Raw genomic sequence first — 23868 nt, forward strand, 5'->3', positions numbered from 1 at the left:
ATGGCTCTTGTTTACAGTCTGGTTGCTATGGAAACAGCTGTGGAATCACCTCTACCTGTGTCATATTATGTGCTCACGTCCAAACAGGAAGTACAACTATAAACTTTATACAGGCAAAACGTTGAGTCGACTCTGAAATATAACCGTGTTCAGTGCGTTTGCGTCACATGTGGAGTTTATCTCGTCACATGGACTTTAACCGCTCGCACCTTTCTCCGCAGAAGTGGCTCGGCGTTGCTTCGTGAGCTGGACCTGATGCGACAGAGCAACAGTCCGCACGTGATCCAGGTGCTGGGCGTGTTCAGAGGCCTGCCCCCTGGTGGTCAAGATGCACAACTCGGCCTCGTCATGGAGTTCATGGAGCGCGGCTGTCTGTTCACGCTGCAGGTGACACTGACTCCTCGCGGTTTATAAAGACGTCAGGTGTAGACTCCGCCCTCTGTTTGTAAGGACGTCAGGTGTAGACTCCACCCTCTGTTTGTAAGGATGTCAGGTGTAGACTCCACCCTCTGTAAGGACGTCAGGTGTAGACTCCACCCTCTGTAAGGACGTCAGGTGTAGACTCCACCCTCTGTTTGTAAGGATGTCAGGTGTAGACTCCACCCTCTGTAAGGACGTCAGGTGTAGACTCCACCCTCTGTAAGGACGTCAGGTGTAGACTCCACCCTCTGTTTGTAAGGACGTCAGGTGTAGACTCCACCCTCTGTTTGTAAGGACGTCAGGTGTAGACTCCACCCTCTGTTTGTAAGGATGTCAGGTGTAGACTCCACCCTCTGTAAGGACGTCAGGTGTAGACTCCACCCTCTGTTTGTAAGGACGTCAGGTGTAGACTCCACCCTCTGTTTGTAAGGACGTCAGGTGTAGACTCCACCCTCTGTTTGTAAGGATGTCAGGTGTAGACTCCACCCTCTGTAAGGACGTCAGGTGTAGACTCCACCCTCTGTAAGGACGTCAGGTGTAGACTCCACCCTCTGTTTGTAAGGACGTCAGGTGTAGACTCCACCCTCTGTTTGTAAGGACGTCAGGTGTAGACTCCACCCTCTGTTTGTAAGGATGTCAGGTGTAGACTCCACCCTCTGTAAGGACGTAAGGTGTAGACTCCACCCTCTGTTTGTAAGGACGTCAGGTGTAGACTCCACCCTCTGTTTGTAAGGATGTCAGGTGTAGACTCTACCCTCTGTAAAGACGTCAGGTGTAGACTCCACCCTCTGTAAAGACGTCAGGTGTAGACTCCGCCCTCTGTAAGGACGTCAGGTGTAGACTCCACCCTCTGTTTGTAAGGACGTCAGGTGTAGACTCCACCCTCTGTTTGTAAGGATGTCAGGTGTAGACTCTACCCTCTGTAAAGACGTCAGGTGTAGACTCCACCCTCTGTAAAGACGTCAGGTGTAGACTCCGCCCTCTGTTTGTAAGGACGTCAGGTGTAGACTCCACCCTCTGTAAAGACGTCAGGTGTAGACTCCACCCTCTGTAAAAACAGGTGTAGACTCCGCCCTCTTTTTGTAAAGACGTCAGGTGTAGACTCCACTCTCTGTAAAGACAGGTGTAGACTCCGCCCTCTTTTTGTAAAGACGTCAGGTGTAGACTCCGCCCTCTGTTTGTGAAGACGTCAGGTGTAGACTCCACCCTCTGTTTGTAAGAGCGTCAGGTGTAGACTCCACCCTCTGTAAAGACGTCAGGTGTAGACTCCACCCTCTGTAAAGACGTCAGGTGTAGACTCCACCCTCTGTAAAGACGTCAGGTGTAGACTCCACCCTCTGTAAAGACGTCAGGTGTAGACTCCACCCTCTGTAAAGACGTCAGGTGTAGACTCCGCCCTCTGTTTGTAAGGACGTCAGGTGTAGACTCCACCCTCTGTAAATATGTCAGGTGTAGACTCCGCCCTCTGTAAAGTCGGGTGTAGACTCTCTGGTGCTGTGTTTGTGCAGAAGCATCTGGGTGGAGCTCCTCCGTGGCCTCTGGTCTTCCGATTGGCTCATCAGGTCGCGCTCGGCATCAACTTCCTCCACAACCTCCAGCCGCCTCTGCTCCACCTGGACCTGAAGCCGAGCAACGTCTTGCTGGACTCTTACCTCAGAGCCAAGGTGCGGTCCATACATTTATTCACATTAACGTTCGCAAAGTAATGAAGAGGTCAAAGTGTGTGACTGGAACGCAACGATAAACTCCAACACAATCAATCCATCAAACTTTATTCAAAACGTTCTTTACAGTGAGTTAAAAACTAGATAATGTGCAATGGCTGAAGCCGTTGTGAGTGTCTGCGTTCTTGCGTAAGAGCACAACATGTGTGTAAGAGTACTACATGTGTGTAAGAGTACTACATGTGTGTAAGAGCACAACATGTGTGTAAGAGTACTACATGTGTGTAAGAGTACTACATGTGTGTAAGAGCACAACATGTGTGTAAGAGTACAACATGTGTGTAAGAGTACAACATGTGTGTAAGAGTACAACATGTTTGTAAGAGTACTACATGTGTGTAAGAGTACTACATGTGTGTAAGAGTACTACATGTGTGTAAGAGCACAACATGTGTGTAAGAGTACAACATGTGTGTAAGAGTACAACATGTTTGTAAGAGTACTACATGTGTGTAAGAGTACTACATGTGTGTAAGAGTACTACATGTGTGTAAGAGCACAACATGTGTGTAAGAGTACTACATGTGTGTAAGAGTACTACATGCGTGTAAGAGTACAACATGTGTGTAAGAGTACTACATGTGTGTAAGAGCACTACATGTGTGTAAGAGCACAACATGTGTGTAAGAGTACTACATGTGTGTAAGAGTACTACATGTGTGTAAGAGCACAACATGTGTGTAAGAGTACTACATGTGTGTAAGAGTACTACATGTGTGTAAGAGTACTACATGCGTGTAAGAGTACTACATGTGTGTAAGAGTACAGCATGTGTGTAAGAGTACAACATGTGTGTAAGAGTACTACGTGTGTGTAAGAGTACGACATGTGTGTAAGATTACTACATGTGTGTAAGAGTACAACATGTGTGTAAGAGTACTACATGTGTGTAAGAGTACAACATGTGTGTAAGAGCACTACATGTGTGTAAGAGTACTACATGTGTGTAAGAGTACTACATGTGTGTAAGAGCACTACATGTGCGTAAGAGTACTACATGCGTGTAAGAGTACTACATGTGTGTAAGAGTACTACATGCGTGTAAGAGTACTACATGCGTGTAAGAGTACTACATGCGTGTAAGAGTACTACATGTGTGTAAGAGTACTACATGTGTGTAAGAATACAACATGTGTGTAAGAGTACTACATGTGTGTAAGAGTACTACATGTGTGTAAGAGTACAACATACAACATGTGTGTAAGAGCACAACATGCGTGTAAGAGTACTACATGCGTGTAAGAGTACTACATGCGTGTAAGAGTACTACATGTGTGTAAGAGCACTACATGCGTGTAAGAGTACTACATGCGTGTAAGAGTAATACATGTGTGTAAGAGTACTACATGTGTGTAAGAGTACAACATGCGTGTAAGAGTACTACATGCGTGTAAGAGTACATCATGTGTGTAAGAGTACTACATGTGTGTAAGAGCACAACGTGTGTAAGAGTCCTACATGTGTGTAAGAGTACTACATGTGTGTAAGAGTACAACATGTGTGTAAGAGCACTACATGTGTGTAAGAGTACTACATGTGTGTAAGAGTACTACATGTGTGTAAGAGCACTACATGTGCGTAAGAGTACTACATGCGTGTAAGAGTACTACATGTGTGTAAGAGTACTACATGTGTGTAAGAGTACTACATGCGTGTAAGAGTACTACATGCGTGTAAGAGTACTACATGCGTGTAAGAGTACTACATGTGTGTAAGAGTACTACATGTGTGTAAGAATACAACATGTGTGTAAGAGTACTACATGTGTGTAAGAGTACTACATGTGTGTAAGAGTACAACATACAACATGTGTGTAAGAGCACAACATGCGTGTAAGAGTACTACATGCGTGTAAGAGTACTACATGCGTGTAAGAGTACTACATGTGTGTAAGAGCACTACATGCGTGTAAGAGTACTACATGCGTGTAAGAGTACTACATGTGTGTAAGAGTACAACATGCGTGTAAGAGTACTACATGCGTGTAAGAGTACATCATGTGTGTAAGAGTACTACATGTGTGTAAGAGTACTACGTGTGTGTAAGAGCACAACGTGTGTAAGAGTACTACATGTGTGTAAGAGTACTACATGTGTGTAAGAGTACAACATGTGTGTAAGAGTACAACATGTGTGTAAGAGTACTACATGTGTGTAAGAATACAACATGTGTGTAAGAGTACTACATGTGTGTAAGAGTACAACATACAACATGTGTGTAAGAGTACAACATGCGTGTAAGAGTACTACATGCGTGTAAGAGTACTACATGTGTGTAAGAGTACTACATGTGTGTAAGAGCACTACATGCGTGTAAGAGTACTACATGTGTGTAAGAGTACTACATGTGTGTAAGAGTACTACATGTGTGTAAGAGTACAACATGCGTGTAAGAGTACTACATGCGTGTAAGAGTACAACATGCGTGTAAGAGTACAACATGTGTGTAAGAGCACAACATGTGTGTAAGAGTACTACATGTGTGTAAGAGCACAACATGTGTGTAAGAGTACTACATGTGTGTAAGAGCACAACATGTGTGTAAGAGTACTACATGTGTGTAAGAGTACTACATGTGTGTAAGAGTACTACATGTGTGTAAGAATACAACATGTGTGTAAGAGTACTACATGTGTGTAAGAGTACTACATGTGTGTAAGAGTACAACATACAACATGTGTGTAAGAGCACAACATGCGTGTAAGAGTACTACATGCGTGTAAGAGTACTACATGCGTGTAAGAGTACTACATGTGTGTAAGAGCACTACATGCGTGTAAGAGTACTACATGCGTGTAAGAGTACTACATGTGTGTAAGAGTACTACATGTGTGTAAGAGTACAACATGCGTGTAAGAGTACTACATGCGTGTAAGAGTACATCATGTGTGTAAGAGTACTACATGTGTGTAAGAGCACAACGTGTGTAAGAGTACTACATGTGTGTAAGAGTACTACATGTGTGTAAGAGTACAACATGTGTGTAAGAGTACAACATGTGTGTAAGAGTACTACATGTGTGTAAGAATACAACATGTGTGTAAGAGTACTACATGTGTGTAAGAGTACAACATACAACATGTGTGTAAGAGTACAACATGCGTGTAAGAGTACTAAATGCGTGTAAGAGTACTACATGTGTGTAAGAGTACTACATGTGTGTAAGAGCACTACATGCGTGTAAGAATACTACATGTGTGTAAGAGTACTACATGTGTGTAAGAGTACTACATGTGTGTAAGAGTACAACATGCGTGTAAGAGTACTACATGCGTGTAAGAGTACAACATGCGTGTAAGAGTACAACATGTGTGTAAGAGCACAACATGTGTGTAAGAGTACTACATGTGTGTAAGAGCACAACATGTGTGTAAGAGTACTACATGTGTGTAAGAGCACAACATGTGTGTAAGAGTACTACATGTGTGTAAGAGTACTACATGTGTGTAAGAGTACTACATGCGTGTAAGAGTACTACATGCGTGTAAGAGTACTACATGCGTGTAAGAGTACAACATGTGTGTAAGAGTACTACATGTGTGTAAGAGCACAACGTTTGTAAGAGTACTACATGTGTGTAAGAGTACTACATGTGTGTAAGAGTACTACATGTGTGTAAGAGTACAACATGTGTGTAAGAGTACTACATGTGTGTAAGAATACAACATGTGTGTAAGAGTACTACATGTGTGTAAGAGTACTACATGTGTGTAAGAGTACTACATATGTGTAAGAGTACAACATACAACATGTGTGTAAGAGTACAACATGCGTGTAAGAGTACTACATGCGTGTAAGAGTACTACATGCGTGTAAGAGTACTACAGGTGTGTAAGAGTACTACATGCGTGTAAGAGTACTACATGTGTGTAAGAGTACTACATGTGTGTAAGAGTACTACATGTGTGTAAGAGTACAACATGCGTGTAAGAGTACTACATGCGTGTAAGAGTACAACATGCGTGTAAGAGTACAACATGTGTGTAAGAGCACAACATGTGTGTAAGAGTACTACATGTGTGTAAGAGCACAACATGTGTGTAAGAGTACTACATGTGTGTAAGAGTACTACATGTGTGTAAGAGCACAACATGTGTGTAAGAGTACAACATGTGTGTAAGAGTACAACATGTGTGTAAGAGTACTACATGTGTGTAAGAGTACAACGTGTGTGTAAGAGTACTACGTGTGTGTAAGAGTACAACATGTGTGTAAGATTACTACATGTGTGTAAGAGTACAACATGTGTGTAAGAGTACTACATGTGTGTAAGAGTACTACATGTGTGTAAGAGCACTACATGTGTGTAAGAGCACTACATGCGTGTAAGAGTACTACATGTGTGTAAGAGTACTACATGCGTGTAAGAGTACTACATGCGTGTAAGAGTACTACATGCGTGTAAAAGTACTACATGTGTGTAAGAGTACTACATGTGTGTAAGAGTACTACATGTGTGTAAGAGTACTACATGCGTGTAAGAGTACAACATGTGTGTAAGAGTACTACATGTGTGTAAGAGTACTACATGTGTGTAAGAGTACTACATGCGTGTAAGAGTACTACATGTGTGTAAGAATACAACATGTGTGTAAGAGTACTACATGTGTGTAAGAGTACTACATGTGTGTAAGAGTACAACATACAACATGTGTGTAAGAGCACAACATGCGTGTAAGAGTACTACATGCGTGTAAGAGTACTACATGCGTGTAAGAGTACTACATGTGTGTAAGAGCACTACATGCGTGTAAGAGTACTACATGCGTGTAAGAGTACTACATGTGTGTAAGAGTACTACATGTGTGTAAGAGTACAACATGCGTGTAAGAGTACTACATGCGTGTAAGAGTACATCATGTGTGTAAGAGTACTACATGTGTGTAAGAGCACAACGTGTGTAAGAGTACTACATGTGTGTAAGAGTACTACATGTGTGTAAGAGTACAACATGTGTGTAAGAGCACTACATGTGTGTAAGAGTACTACATGTGTGTAAGAGCACTACATGTGCGTAAGAGTACTACATGCGTGTAAGAGTACTACATGTGTGTAAGAGTACTACATGTGTGTAAGAGTACTACATGCGTGTAAGAGTACTACATGCGTGTAAGAGTACTACATGCGTGTAAGAGTACTACATGTGTGTAAGAGTACTACATGTGTGTAAGAATACAACATGTGTGTAAGAGTACTACATGTGTGTAAGAGTACTACATGTGTGTAAGAGTACAACATACAACATGTGTGTAAGAGCACAACATGCGTGTAAGAGTACTACATGCGTGTAAGAGTACTACATGCGTGTAAGAGTACTACATGTGTGTAAGAGCACTACATGCGTGTAAGAGTACTACATGCGTGTAAGAGTACTACATGTGTGTAAGAGTACTACATGTGTGTAAGAGTACAACATGCGTGTAAGAGTACTACATGCGTGTAAGAGTACATCATGTGTGTAAGAGTACTACATGTGTGTAAGAGCACAACGTGTGTAAGAGTACTACATGTGTGTAAGAGTACAACATGCGTGTAAGAGTACTACATGCGTGTAAGAGTACAACATGCGTGTAAGAGTACAACATGTGTGTAAGAGTACAACATGTGTGTAAGAGTACAACATGTGTGTAAGAGTACTACATGTGTGTAAGAATACAACATGTGTGTAAGAGTACTACATGTGTGTAAGAGTACAACATACAACATGTGTGTAAGAGTACAACATGCGTGTAAGAGTACTACATGCGTGTAAGAGTACTACATGTGTGTAAGAGTACTACATGTGTGTAAGAGCACTACATGCGTGTAAGAGTACTACATGTGTGTAAGAGTACTACATGTGTGTAAGAGTACTACATGTGTGTAAGAGTACAACATGCGTGTAAGAGTACTACATGCGTGTAAGAGTACAACATGCGTGTAAGAGTACAACATGTGTGTAAGAGCACAACATGTGTGTAAGAGTACTACATGTGTGTAAGAGCACAACATGTGTGTAAGAGTACTACATGTGTGTAAGAGCACAACATGTGTGTAAGAGTACTACATGTGTGTAAGAGTACTACATGCGTGTAAGAGTACTACATGCGTGTAAGAGTACTACATGCGTGTAAGAGTACAACATGTGTGTAAGAGTACTACATGTGTGTAAGAGCACAACGTTTGTAAGAGTACTACATGTGTGTAAGAGTACTACATGTGTGTAAGAGTACTACATGTGTGTAAGAGTACAACATGTGTGTAAGAGTACTACATGTGTGTAAGAATACAACATGTGTGTAAGAGTACTACATGTGTGTAAGAGTACTACATGTGTGTAAGAGTACAACATACAACATGTGTGTAAGAGTACAACATGCGTGTAAGAGTACTACATGCGTGTAAGAGTACTACATGTGTGTAAGAGTACTACATGTGTGTAAGAGCACTACATGCGTGTAAGAGTACTACATGTGTGTAAGAGTACTACATGTGTGTAAGAGTACTACATGTGTGTAAGAGTACAACATGCGTGTAAGAGTACTACATGCGTGTAAGAGTACAACATGCGTGTAAGAGTACAACATGTGTGTAAGAGCACAACATGTGTGTAAGAGTACTACATGTGTGTAAGAGCACAACATGTGTGTAAGAGTACTACATGTGTGTAAGAGCACAACATGTGTGTAAGAGTACTACATGTATGTAAGAGTACTACATGTGTGTAAGAGTACTACATGCGTGTAAGAGTACTACATGCGTGTAAGAGTACTACATGCGTGTAAGAGTACAACATGTGTGTAAGAGTACTACATGTGTGTAAGAGCACAACGTTTGTAAGAGTACTACATGTGTGTAAGAGTACTACATGTGTGTAAGAGTACTACATGTGTGTAAGAGTACAACATGTGTGTAAGAGTACTACATGTGTGTAAGAGTACTACATGTGTGTAAGAGTACTACATGTGTGTAAGAGTACTACATGTGTGTAAGAGTACAACATGCGTGTAAGAGTACTACATGCGTGTAAGAGTACAACATGCGTGTAAGAGTACAACATGCGTGTAAGAGCACAACATGTGTGTAAGAGTACTACATGTGTGTAAGAGCACAACATGTGTGTAAGAGTACTACATGTGTGTAAGAGTACTACATGTGTGTAAGAGCACAACATGTGTGTAAGAGTACAACATGTGTGTAAGAGTACAACATGTGTGTAAGAGTACTACATGTGTGTAAGAGTACAACGTGTGTGTAAAAGTACTACATGTGTGTAAGAGTACTACATGTGTGTAAGAGTACTACATGTGTGTAAGAGTACTACATGCGTGTAAGAGTACAACATGTGTGTAAGAGTACTACATGTGTGTAAGAGTACTACATGTGTGTAAGAGTACTACATGCGTGTAAGAGTACTACATGTGTGTAAGAATACAACATGTGTGTAAGAGTACTACATGTGTGTAAGAGTACTACATGTGTGTAAGAGTACAACATACAACATGTGTGTAAGAGCACAACATGCGTGTAAGAGTACTACATGCGTGTAAGAGTACTACATGCGTGTAAGAGTACTACATGTGTGTGAGAGCACTACATGCGTGTAAGAGTACTACATGCGTGTAAGAGTACTACATGTGTGTAAGAGTACTACATGTGTGTAAGTGTACAACATGCGTGTAAGAGTACTACATGCGTGTAAGAGTACATCATGTGTGTAAGAGTACTACATGTGTGTAAGAGCACAACGTGTGTAAGAGTACTACATGTGTGTAAGAGTACTACATGTGTGTAAGAGTACAACATGTGTGTAAGAGCACTACATGTGTGTAAGAGTACTACATGTGTGTAAGAGTACTACATGTGTGTAAGAGCACTACATGTGCGTAAGAGTACTACATGCGTGTAAGAGTACTACATGTGTGTAAGAGTACTACATGTGTGTAAGAGTACTACATGCGTGTAAGAGTACTACATGCGTGTAAGAGTACTACATGCGTGTAAGAGTACTACATGTGTGTAAGAGTACTACATGTGTGTAAGAATACAACATGTGTGTAAGAGTACTACATGTGTGTAAGAGTACTACATGTGTGTAAGAGTACAACATACAACATGTGTGTAAGAGCACAACATGCGTGTAAGAGTACTACATGCGTGTAAGAGTACTACATGCGTGTAAGAGTACTACATGTGTGTAAGAGCACTACATGCGTGTAAGAGTACTACATGCGTGTAAGAGTACTACATGTGTGTAAGAGTACTACATGTGTGTAAGAGTACAACATGCGTGTAAGAGTACTACATGCGTGTAAGAGTACATCATGTGTGTAAGAGTACTACATGTGTGTAAGAGCACAACGTGTGTAAGAGTACTACATGTGTGTAAGAGTACTACATGTGTGTAAGAGTACAACATGTGTGTAAGAGTACAACATGTGTGTAAGAGTACTACATGTGTGTAAGAATACAACATGTGTGTAAGAGTACTACATGTGTGTAAGAGTACAACATACAACATGTGTGTAAGAGTACAACATGCGTGTAAGAGTACTACATGCGTGTAAGAGTACTACATGTGTGTAAGAGTACTACATGTGTGTAAGAGCACTACATGCGTGTAAGAGTACTACATGTGTGTAAGAGTACTACATGTGTGTAAGAGTACTACATGTGTGTAAGAGTACAACATGCGTGTAAGAGTACTACATGCGTGTAAGAGTACAACATGCGTGTAAGAGTACAACATGTGTGTAAGAGTACTACATGTGTGTAAGAATACAACATGTGTGTAAGAGTACTACATGTGTGTAAGAGTACTACATGTGTGTAAGAGTACAACATACAACATGTGTGTAAGAGTACAACATGCGTGTAAGAGTACTACATGCGTGTAAGAGTACTACATGTGTGTAAGAGCACAACATGTGTGTAAGAGTACTACATGTGTGTAAGAGCACAACATGTGTGTAAGAGTACTACATGTGTGTAAGAGTACTACGTGTGTGTAAGAGTACAACATGTGTGTAAGATTACTACATGTGTGTAAGAGCACAACATGTGTGTAAGAGTACTACATGTGTGTAAGAGTACTACATGTGTGTAAGAGTACAACATGTGTGTAAGAGTACAACATGTGTGTAAGAGTACTACATGTGTGTAAGAGCACAACATGTGTGTAAGAGTACAACATGTGTGTAAGAGTACAACATGTGTGTAAGAGTACTACATGTGTGTAAGAGTACAACGTGTGTGTAAGAGTACTACGTGTGTGTAAGAGTACAACATGTGTGTAAGATTACTACATGTGTGTAAGAGTACAACATGTGTGTAAGAGTACTACATGTGTGTAAGAGTACAACATGTGTGTAAGAGTTCATGTGTGTAAGAGTACTACATGTGTGTAAGAGTACTACATGTGTGTAAGAGCATTACATGTGTGTAAGAGTACTACATGCGTGTAAGAGTACTACATGTGTGTAAGAGTACTACATGCGTGTAAGAGTACTACATGCGTGTAAGAGTACTACATGCGTGTAAAAGTACTACATGTGTGTAAGAGTACTACATGTGTGTAAGAGTACTACATGTGTGTAAGAGTACTACATGCGTGTAAGAGTACAACATGTGTGTAAGAGTACTACATGTGTGTAAGAGTACTACATGTGTGTAAGAGTACTACATGTGTGTAAGAGTACAACATGTGTGTAAGAGTACTACATGTGTGTAAGAATACAACATGTGTGTAAGAGTACTACATGTGTGTAAGAGTACTACATGTGTGTAAGAGTACAACATACAACATGTGTGTAAGAGTACAACATGCGTGTAAGAGTACTACATGCGTGTAAGAGTACTACATGCGTGTAAGAGTACTACATGTGTGTAAGAGCACTACATGCGTGTAAGAGTACTACATGCGTGTAAGAGTACTACATGTGTGTAAGAGTACTACATGTGTGTAAGAGTACAACATGCGTGTAAGAGTACTACATGCGTGTAAGAGTACAACATGTGTGTAAGAGTACAACATGTGTGTAAGAGTACTACATGTGTGTAAGAGTACAACATGCGTGTAAGAGTACTACATGCGTGTAAGAGTACAACATGCGTGTAAGAGTACAACATGTGTGTAAGAGTACTACATGCGTGTAAGAGTACAACATGCGTGTAAGAGTACAACATGCGTGTAAGAGTACAACATGCGTGTAAGAGTACTACGTGTGTGTAAGAGTACTACATGCGTGTAAGTAGTACTACATGTGTGTAAGAGTACTACCTGTGTGTAAGAGTACTACATGTGTGTAAGAGTACTACATGTGTGTAAGAGTACTACATGCGTGTAAGAGTACAACATGCGTGTAAGAGTACAACATGCGTGTAAGAGTACAACATGCGTGTAAGAGTACTACGTGTGTGTAAGAGTACTACATGCGTCTAAGTAGTACTACATGTGTGTAAGAGTACTACCTGTGTGTAAGAGTACAACATGTGTGTAAGAGTACTACATGTGTGTAAGAGTACTACCTGTGTGTAAGAGTACTACATGCGTGTAAGAGTACAACATGCGTGTAAGAGTACTACTTGTGTGTAAGAGTACTACATGCGTGTAAGTAGTACTACATGCGTGTAAGTAGTACTGGTGGTACTACTTGAGATAAAAAGTCAGATTTAATTGACACATTACATTAAAGCCGCGCTAACGGCGACGTTGCTTTCGCCTTCTTCGTCCATGTTTTCTGCTGCGTTTTGCGGCACCAACGACAGGATAAAATATTCCTTTATTGTCCAAACATGGGGAAATGTTGGTGTCACAACGCAGTAGATACAGAGGGAAGGACAGATAACTTATAGGAAGTTTCAAAAAAACACTCTTAATTGAAGAACTCTTATGAACAAAACGAAAAACGCTTATTAACAAAACTCCCCAGGATGAGGCCCCAAACCCCCCAAAGCAAATCAACAAGAGCAAATTGGAAACGATAAACACACAAATAATGCAACATTTGTGTCCCGCTTTTTCCCGCTTTGTCCCTCTTTGTCCTGCTTTGTCCCGCTTTTTCCCACTTTGTCCCCCTTTGTCCCGCTTTGTCCCGCCTCCAGCTCACAGACTTTGGACTGGCCAAAGTTTACCACTCGTCCCGCGTCTCTAAAAAGGAGAGTTCCTGTGAAGAAGGGACTCTGGGCTACATGCCTCCGGAGGCTTTCGACCTGTCGTACAAACCCACCAAGAGCTCCGACATCTACAGGTAAATCAGGCCTGGGCGGTCCGCGGCCCCAGGTTGAGAATCTTACCCCCGAAAAAGTATTTATTACGAAACGATTCTTAAAAAGTCCAGCTCTCTGTGACTTTGTCTGAGATTCTTCGGTAGTTCTTCTTCCACCACAACATGGAGCTGGAACAGGACGCACGTCACTACAGGTTACCATGGTGATGATCACTCTAGGGCTTTATTATAACTCATTGATTAAAGTCGTTCATTGAGCCCTGAATCTCCTGAGCACGTTTAGCTTCAGTCACAGTTTGATAAAGTCCTCTCCCCTCCGAGCCTCAGAAACACTCCGTTCTGAATCTCCCCGATGTGTGACGTCATAGTCAATGCGTGATGTCATAGTCAATGTGTGATGCCATAGTCGATGTGTGACGTCATAGTCGATGTGTGACGTCATAGTCAATGTGTGATGCCATAGTCGATGTGTGACGTCATTGTCGATGTGTGACGTCATAGTCGATCTGTGACGTCATAGTCGATGTGTGACGTCATAGTCGATGTGTGACGTCATAGTCGATGTGTGACGTCATTGTCGATGTGTGACGTCATAGTCGATGTGTGACGTCATAGTCGATGTGTGACGTCATAGTCGATGTGTGACGTCATTGTCGATGTGTGACGTCATAGTCGATGTGTGACGTCATAGTCGATGTGTGACGTCATAGTCGATGTGTGACGTCATTGTCGATGTGTGACGTCATAGTCGATGTGTGACGTCATAGTCGATGTGTGACGTCATAGTCGATGTGTGACGTCATAGTCGATGTGTGATGTCATAGTCGATCTGTGATGTCATAGTCGATGTGTGACGTCATTGTCGATGTGTGACGTCATAGTCGATCTGTGACGTCATAGTCGATGTGTGATGTCATAGTCGATGTGTGACGTCATTGTCGATGTGTGACGTCATAGTCGATGTGTGACGTCATAGTCGATGTGTGTCGTCATAGTCGATGTGTGATGTCATAGTCGATGTGTGATGTCATAGTCGATGTGTGATGTCATAGTCGATGTGTGACGTCATAGTCGATGTGTGACGTCATAGTCGATCTGTGACGTCATAGTCGATGTGTGACGTCATAGTCGATGTGTGACGTCATAGTCGATCTGTGATGTCATAGTCGATGTGTGACGTCATAGTCGATGTGTGACGTCATAGTCGATCTGTGATGTCATATTCGATCTGTGATGTCATAGTCGATGTGTGATGTCACAGTCGATCTGTGACGTCATAGTCGATGTGTGATGTCATAGTCGATCTATGATGTCATAGTCGATGTGTGATGTCATAGTCGATGTGTGATGTCATAGTTGACATAAACTCTTTAAAGGCAGAGAACGACACAAATAATGCATAATATTTGTCCTTTAACATAAGTAAATTAGTATAATCCAACAAAGGTAAAAATGTAGCAGTAAACAAACAACATCGATTTGTTTGTTTGCCATAAAGCCAACGCCATTTATTAAGCGTGAGATCCATACGTTTAAACTCATACTGTGGAATATTCTGGACAAAGCAGTGACATCTCCATGGAGACGAGCAGGCAGCGCACACATAGGTCACATAGTGCACCTTTAACTCAAAAGCCACTGCTCTAATCACTGTTTTCTGTGTTTCAGTTTCGGGATTCTGCTGTGGTCCATCGTCACCGGGCGGCCACCGTATCCACGTGAGACAAACAGCATTCACTCTATGCATTATGGGATATCTGTGCTCTTTTGTAGCTACGTCCACCAAACAAGGGTGCATTGTGGGATATCTCCATTCACATTTTGTCATCTGATCATTCTGTTAATTTATAATCCAAACTGTGTTTATTATTGTGATGCATTTGAACTAAAGAACTATATACTATAAAGTCTATATAGTCCCTAGGACTTTCACAATAAAAGCAGGTATTTTCCCGCAGACTTTCACAGTAAAAGGCCTCAGACTTTCATAGTAAAAGCCTATACTTCCCCTCAGACTTACACAGTAAAAGCCCTGAGACTTTCACTGTAAAAGCCTTCAGACTTTCACAGTAAAATCCTGTACTTCCCCTCAGAATTTCACAGTAAAAGCCCTCAGACTTTCACAGTAAAATCCTGTACCCCCCGCAGACGCGCTCTCGTCCATCGTGCGGCTGCGGATCCCTCAGGGCGACCGTCCGTCCCTGGAGGAGATCCGGGTCCAGGCCGGAGGCATCGCTGGACTCACTGGACTCACAGATCTGATGGAGACGTGCTGGGACATGAGACCCTCAGAGAGACCGTCCTCTCACGGTGAGGCCCCCAAACACCATGTTTACAAAGGTCAAAGTGCACACGAGACCCTGAGAGAGACCCTCCTCTCACGGTGAGGCCCCCAAACACCATGTTTACAAAGGTCAAAGTGCACATGAGACCCTCAGAGAGACCGTCCTCTCACGGTGAGGCCCCCAAACACCATGTTTACAAAGGTCAAAGTGCACATGAGACCCTCAGAGAGACAGTCCTCTCACGGTGAGGCCCCCAAACACCTTGTTTACAAAGGTCAAAGTGCACATGAGACCCTCAGAGAGACAGTCCTCTCACGGTGAGGCCCCCAAACACCATGCTAACAGGGCTAGCATCAAAACACCAGGTAAATGTCTTACAAAATAATAATGTTTAATTTAATTTTATCGATTGTTTTAATATAATTTACAATTTACAGAATTTTTAAAATGTATTTCTTTTGATGTATTTTCTTGATCCCTCAGACTTTCACAGTAAAAGCCCTCAGACTTTCACAGTAAAAGCCTGTACTTCCCCTCAGAATTTCACAGTTTTTAGCGGACAGGACAGTGTAGTGCAAGAGACGGAAGGACAATCAGCAAATGACTGGAATTGAACTCACGACACGGCGGCCCGAGTGCGCACGGAGCCGGGCATATGTGCGGCCCACTCAGCCGCCGGTCGCGCGCCCACAGCTGGACCCGGGCAGGTCTGAGTTCTGCTTTGTGCTCGTTAGATTGTGCGCTCGAGACCGAGGAGCTGTTCAAGTTGCACCGACACGCTGTGAACTGTGCCGTCCTGAAGGTTCTGGAAGCTCTGGTAAGACCCTCGCGCCTTCGCCAATCCTCCAATCAGAGCCCGCCTTCTTTAAAATCTTATTATTATCATAAAAAATTAAACCAAAAAAATGTTTAACAATTTTTTTAAAACTTAGAGAGTTGAGTAGAAGTGGGCGACGTATTCAAATTGAGATAATATTGTGAATGTTGTGTTGACGTTTAAGAACATATGAATATCGAGTTTATTGTTCATAGTAAAAAAAAAAGAAAAAGTAAAAATGCTGATTATAAAGATGAAACTGAAATAAAGTTGTGTAAATGGGACTCATACTTCCTGCCGTTAAATACGTTAACCTTTTTTTCCATTAGATGCTAACGGCCTCACTATCTGCTAATGCTAACGGCCTCACTATCTGCTAATGCTAACGGCCTCACTATCTGCTAATGCTAACTCTTCCCTACGGTCCTACCCAGTCCTTTTCTTGTTCTTATTTTTCTTCTTTTTTATTATTAGGCCAGAGCGTTGCAAGCTGGCGAGAGGCCTATTAGTTCCGAAAGGCCGTGTAAAGCACGGCTGCGACTCATGCACGCCCCGTGCATACTAATTAGTAGTAGGAAAATGGAACATTATTGTCGTAAACGGGCGAAGCCTGTGCAAAAGTGCTCACTAAACGAGCACTTTACATGGGGATGACGACCGCGAAATTTGGCATAAAATTCCATTTTGGCATCGTGATCAAAAAAGTAAATCAGACCCATGTCATATTTGTTACGGCGTAGCCATAGCGATGACTGAAACCTCCCATGTGATTCCAATGGGGACATCAGGATCAGGACCCGTAGAGCGAGGACTCAAGAGTTTTCCCAGTGCGACGTACACATCACGTGGACTACTTTTTCACACTGGTGACGCGTCCGGCGCAGCAAGAACTCCGGGCGGCTAACAGCGCTAACCGCAGCTAACCCTAATAAACACCTGGGTTTCTTACAAAAGGTGACATTTCGGCACTTTTTTTGCGACCGATTTGACAGATTTTCACAACGGCGCGTTCAAAGACACGTTTCAACACGTCGGATTGACATGATATCAGGAGGATGTTGCCGCGGTGACGCTTCAGTTTGAATATCGGCATCGTATAATGGGTTTTGTCTTTTTCCAGGATCAAAGGCCAACGGAATCGCTCACGGGTCGACTTCAGAAGGTCCAAATCACACAAAGTCAAGGTCTGACGTCGCGCTTGCAATCGCTTTATCGCCTTTGATTTCTGTTTAAATTTACAATATATAGGTTTTTTTTTAAACTTGTAAAAACACGCAATATTTTTTTTTATTAATATTGCGTGTTTTTACAAGTTTTTACGTGTTAACGAGGCTGTTCATGTGGACGAGGCTAAAGTTTGCACCTGTTTGAGTTCCGCATTCGGTTCATTTTGTCGATAAAATTTAGTTGATAAAAAAAAAAGGTTTGTGTCGTGTTTGTTTGCGTTTTCGTGGCGATAATAAAGAATAAACAAGGAATTGAAATGTCAAATGTTAAATCGATTTGTTTTTTGGATGTTTTCTACAGTCAAAGGGATAAATAGTTGCTGCTATAACGTCCTGACGGGAAAAGCTCCAGTTCAAGTAAGACAAACAAATCAGTGATAATACTTCGTCCTGTCACAGTGTGTTCTTTAAAAACACCGAGGAGCTCCACATCCAAGTCCGAAACTTTAGAGTCTGAAGTGAAACTGAGTCTGAGCAACTCCAGAGGTTTAAACCTCCCCCTTTCCTCTCTCTCTCTCTCTCTCTCTCTCTCTCTCTCTCTCTCTCTCTCTCTCTCTCTCTCTCTCTCTGATGAACCTCTCTGTGATTTTAAAGCTGACCAAACATGAAACTTTAGGAAAAGTGACGCAGCTTTAATCAAACGCTTCAGTTCATTTTTCGCATAAAAACAGGAAGTGTCACTTTTTAAACTTCCTTCCAAACGACGGGGAATTCACAGGAAAAAGGTCCAGCTCAAGTCTTTTTTTAGTTTTATTCTAAAAACAAAGTTACGTAGGATTATTCAGGAGTTGAAGAAGTAATAGTAGTAAGTGTAATATTTTAGAGTAGTAGTAATAGTAGTATTTCTCGTAGTAGAAGTTGTAGTAGTTGTTGTAATAGCAGTTGTAGTAGTTGTTGTAATAGCAGTAGAGTTTAGTTTAGTTGAAATCGTAGTAGAAGTAGTAGTGGTAGTAGTAGTAGTAGCTGTAGCAGTAGAAGTAGTAGTAGTAGTAGTAGTAGTAGTAGTAGTAGTAGCAGTAGTAGTAGCAGTAGTAGCAGTAGCAGTAGCAGTAGCTGTAGCAGTAGAAGTAGTAGTAGTAGTAGCTGTAGCAGTAGAAGTAGTAGTAGTAGTAGTAGTAGTAGTAGCAGTAGCAGTAGCAGTAGCTGTAGCTGTAGCAGTAGAAGTAGTAGTAGTAGTAGTAGCAGTAGTAGCAGTAGCAGTAGCAGTAGCTGTAGCAGTAGAAGTAGTAGTAGTAGTAGTAGCAGTAGTAGCAGTAGCAGTAGCAGTAGCTGTAGCAGTAGAAGTAGTAGTAGTAGTAGTAGTAGTAGCAGTAGCAGTAGCTGTAGCAGTAGAAGTAGTAGTAGTAGTAGCTGTAGCAGTAGAAGTAGTAGTAGTAGTAGTAGTAGCTGTAGCAGTAGAAGTAGTAGTAGTAGTAGTAGTAGTAGCAGTAGCAGTAGCTGTAGCAGTAGAAGTAGTAGTAGTAGTAGCTGTAGCAGTAGAAGTAGTAGTAGTAGTAGTAGTAGTAGTAGCAGTAGCAGTAGCAGTAGCAGTAGCTGTAGCAGTAGAAGTAGTAGTAGTAGTAGTAGCAGTAGTAGCAGTAGCAGTAGCTGTAGCAGTAGAAGTAGTAGCTGTAGTTCTTATTCTTACTCTTCTGTGGATTATTGGACTTACAAATGCTGGAGGTCAGAAGACGATAGTGAGGACGACGCGGACACTGGACAGACCACCAGGGGGCGCCACTCACTGTCTTTTACTATGTTCCAAACACACGAAAACAAAGCTTCTCAAATGCGGGTCATTCACCACTTTCACGCCCCGACATCGTTAAAAGTTTTGATGAAATCTGGACACGATGTGTTTTTTATTGTGTGTCGCAGGAAGTGGCCGGTGACGTCTCGAGCGAGGAACGAGTCCGAGCGAAAGGCAAGAGACGATCTGAGCGTTTTCTGTCCAACACGGACGCAGAATTCAATTCAATTTATCAATATAAAATAACAAATTAATTCAAAATGTCAAAAAAAAAATGCAATAATCAAAATATCAAAAAGTTAAAACATTAATACAATTTAAAAAAATGGATAAAATTAAATAAATCAAAATGTAAAAACAAAAACTAAACAATAATCAAAATGTCAGGATATTATATTGTAAAAAGTCTATTTATTTATTTTTTTAAACAAAACCCCCCACAAAAAACAGAGTGGGGCAGGACCAGAGAGAACACAAGATATGTAAAGAATGATTTCCAACGAAAATAAGGTTTCAAGCAGATTAAATCCCCAAAAAATCCATTTTGTCCATTGTTTTTTTTGTTGTTATTGAAATTATTCATTTTCAAAATTGAGTCAAATTGTGCGTCTGTCGTTACGATGTCGGTCCAGTTTATATTGTTAAAAGTTTGAATTTCCAGGATAGAAATGTCTGTTTGTTTTCTTTTCTGTTCAATACGATGAAAAAAAAAACAATTCCTAGTTCACAAAAAGTATCATTTATAGTTAAACTGACAACAATCACGTCTTTGGCACAACATTCCGAAGCTGTCGCGAACGAATCACGTCACATTTGTCCATTTGTGCCGTTCGAGAAGACGTTTCAGCGCGAACGGCCGAGATCTGAACCGCAAACCAGCTCGACAAATGTGCTGTTCCTCCAGATCAGTCGGTGCCGTTCCCGGTGCGCGTGAGCGACGAGGAGCTCAACCGCGCCGCCTCCAGCCCCAAGTCTTCGTCCGTGAAACCGATCGCGGTTCCTCATCCTCCTCTTCCTCCTCATCCTCCTCTTCCTCCTTCACCTTCTTCGTGGAAAACCCAGAGTCCTCAGCCGGCGTCCCAGGCAAACCGGATATCCCAGTGTCAGGTCAGTTGTTCTGCCTCTGTTCCTCGCCACAAACCGCCGCAGTCGTGTTTCGCTTCACTCACTTCCTGTTTTACGAGCTCGTCTTTTTCCGAGCTTCACAAAAAAACTATTGGGCTTTTAAAGCGGAACTAAGTAATATTTTGACCTTGTTTGAACATCTTTACGAGTCCCCGTGATGGGTGAGTGTGTGTTTTCGGGGCGTTTGAAGTGACCCGCCGTCGCCCCCTGCTGTCTCTGGGCGGAAAACCAGCCCTATAACATGCACCGACATCGACCGAAAACCACTCTCCTGAGAAACCCTCGACCTTTTTTATATTTGGCCACGTTCAATGATTTTGTCCGCGATTAAACTTCCTTCTTTCAATAATAGACAAAAAACTGCGTCTGTGAGTATTTTCACAAGGACCTGCAGGGGGAGCTCTGTTTCTAAAGTTTCTAAAGCTACTGCTACTACCGCTACTGCTATTACTGCTGCTGCTACTGCTACTACTGCTACTGCTATTACTGCTACTGCTACTGCTACTACAGCTACTGCTACTGCTACTGCTACTGCTACTGCTACTACTACTACTACTACTACTACAGCTACTGCTACTGCTACTGCTACTACAGCTACTACTACTACTGCTACTGCTACTGCTACTGTTGCTGCTGCTGCTGCTGCTGCTGTCTCGGTTCTGCTGGAACTAAGTACTGTAACTTTAAAATAGACTTTAAGTTCACATTTTTTTTTTAAAAAGGTTAATTTATTTTGCTTTTATAGTTTTCTTGAGTTTTAAGTGTAAGTATTTTTTTCTGATCTGATGATGCAAAAAAAAAGTCAAAAAAGCTACAAACTTAAAATTTTGGACAAACTTGAACCGGACCAGTATATATTATATATTATACTATATATTAATCACAAACTGTTTCTTCTTCTTCTTCCTTTTCCCCAGCGCCAGCACTCGAGCCCGGACTCCCTGCCGCCGCACCACATGCAGCGCCCCCTGCCTCACGTGAACATTCGCTGCAGCAACGTCACCGGACTTCAGTGCGGGAACAACAACGTGATGCACATCCAGGGTCTGGTCGGCCCCGAGCGCAAACGCCACCCCACGGCGCCCTCCAGAGTCGAGCTGCCGCCGCAACGCAAGGGCGGCGGGACCGACCGGACCGGCGGAGTCGGCTGAGGAACGGCAAAAAAGGGACTGCGGTCGCGGTTGTTTCGGACGCCGTGGGTGAAAAAAACGGAGGGCATTTTGAAGAACAATTTTGTGTCATTGTCATTGTATTTTCGCAAACTGACTTTTATCACTTTTACCGATTTGTTCTCTCGTCCAAAACATTCCGGAAGTGTAGGTCGCCGAGTGTAATCCAAGCTCCTCTGTGCTTTTAAAGGGGAAAAAAGTATTTATAATGGACCTTTTCTCTGTTTTAACCACGTTCCCTCCTGAAAAACTCAGCTGGAGTTGAGTTTAGGTCAGAGATGGGACATGATTTACCTCTGAGGGCCGTATTCGAATCCAGGCACGTAGTGGAGGGCCGGCCCGCGGTCATTGATGTGAAATAAATACATTGAAAAAAATTAAATGTCAAATTAAATATAACTTTTCTGTCAAATATAGGCTATTTAATCTATTATTTAATTCATTTCATGTCATCTTTAACAAACGTGAATGAAGCTGCCTCATGAAGTCCAGATGCTGCAGGTGAAACAGGAACAGAAATAAAAGATGTCAATGTGAAACTTCTGCTGTCGTTTCCTCACATAAATGTAAGAAACAAATGTATTACCAGTTTTTCATCGTGTCACGTTTGCAGACAGAAATAAGTCGTTTTCTGTGTAAAAACGGTCAAAATGTCACATATTTAGGACGTTTAAATGTGAATTCACGCCACAACAATATGAAAAAAAAAAATGTTTATTGATAAAAGTGATGATGGGTCGATGATGGGTCGATGATGGGTCGATGATGGGTCGATGATGGGTCGATGATGGGTCGATGATGGTGGGTCGATGATGGGTCGATGATGGGTCGATGATGGGTCGATGATGGGTCGATGATGGTGGGTCGATGATGGGTCGATGATTGGTCAATGATGGGTCGATGATGGGTCGATGATGGTGGGTCGATGATGGGTCGATGATGGGTCGATGATGGGTCGATGATGGTGGGTCGATGATGGGTCGATGATGGTGGGTCGATGATGGGTCGATGATGGGTCGATGATGGGTCGATGATGGGTCGATGATGGGTCGATGATTGGTCGATGATGGGTCGATGATGGGTCGATGATGGGTCGATGATGGTGGGTCGATGATGGGTCGATGATGGGTCGATGATGGGTCGATGATGGGTCGATGATGGGTCGATGATTGGTCGATGATGGGTCGATGATGGGTCGATGATGGGTCGATGATGGTGGGTCGATGATGGGTCGATGATGGGTCGATGATGGGTCGATGATTGGTCGATGATGGGTCGATGATGGGTCGATGATGGGTCGATGATTGGTCGATGATGGGTCGATGATGGGTCGATGATGGGTCGATGATGGGTCGATGATGGGTCGATGATGGGTCGATGATGGTGGGTCGATGATGGGTCGATGATGGTGGGTCGATGATGGGTCGATGATGGTGGGTCGATGATGGGTCGATGATGGGTCGATGATGGGTCGATGATGGGTCGATGATGGGTCGATGATGGGTCGATGATGGTGGGTCGATGATGGGTCGATGATGGGTCGATGATGGTGGGTCGATGATGGGTCGATGATGGGTCGATGATGGGTCGATGATGGGTCGATGATGGGTCGATGATGGGTCGATGATGGGTCGATGATGGTGGGTCGATGATGGGTCGATGATGGGTCGATGATGGTGGGTCGATGATGGGTCGATGATGGGTCGATGATGGGTCGATGATGGGTTTTAAGGCAACTGGAGCCGCTCGGTTTTGGTGAATGACACAAATGCTTTTGTTCACTTTCATTTTATAACAATCTGACAAATGACTTTGACTTGGGGAAAGCTGCTCTGTTGAACCATAAACATGCAGTAAGTCTGTATTGTAGCTACTGTCAGGAACATTTATTTATTTATTAAGGACATAGAATTTACATTGGACGAACCAGATGCAATGTTTTAAGTGTTAGAGCACAATATGCCAATAGTTGCCAATTTTACCTAACACATGCATGTCTAAATAATAAAATAATAAAGTTATAATAAAGTCATAACGTTTTTGTGTGACATGAGGCGCGTTCATGTCCTTCAACCTTACAACAAGCATTTATAGATAACAAGATAAATAATCGAGAGCCAGACACACTCTGTGAACGCTATTGTGTCACTTCTGCCCTCCGCATCGG

At 42.4% G+C, this 23868-nt stretch overlaps 1 protein-coding gene across 1 annotated transcript in view; it reads left to right on the top strand.

Annotated features, from left to right (window-relative positions):
* ripk3 (receptor-interacting serine-threonine kinase 3) overlaps nt 1-22240 on the top strand; it is a 28600-nt gene extending 6360 nt beyond the window's left edge. The window contains exons 4-14 of the mRNA XM_072458823.1: nt 222-387; nt 1929-2084; nt 13226-13371; nt 15019-15068; nt 15499-15660; nt 16370-16452; nt 17573-17636; nt 17980-18035; nt 19536-19581; nt 20312-20514; nt 21450-22240. Of these exons, the coding sequence (XP_072314924.1) occupies nt 222-387; nt 1929-2084; nt 13226-13371; nt 15019-15068; nt 15499-15660; nt 16370-16452; nt 17573-17636; nt 17980-18035; nt 19536-19581; nt 20312-20514; nt 21450-21683 (1366 nt within the window). The 3' untranslated portion in view covers nt 21684-22240. The remainder of the gene's footprint in view (nt 1-221; nt 388-1928; nt 2085-13225; nt 13372-15018; nt 15069-15498; nt 15661-16369; nt 16453-17572; nt 17637-17979; nt 18036-19535; nt 19582-20311; nt 20515-21449) is intronic.
* Nucleotides 22241-23868: the final 1628 nt, after the last annotated feature.

Source organism: Eucyclogobius newberryi, unplaced genomic scaffold (genome assembly GCF_026437365.1).
Source record: "Eucyclogobius newberryi isolate DKJ021-1_F unplaced genomic scaffold, fEucNew1.0.hap1 SCAF_22, whole genome shotgun sequence".
NCBI lineage: Eukaryota > Metazoa > Chordata > Actinopteri > Gobiiformes > Gobiidae > Eucyclogobius > Eucyclogobius newberryi.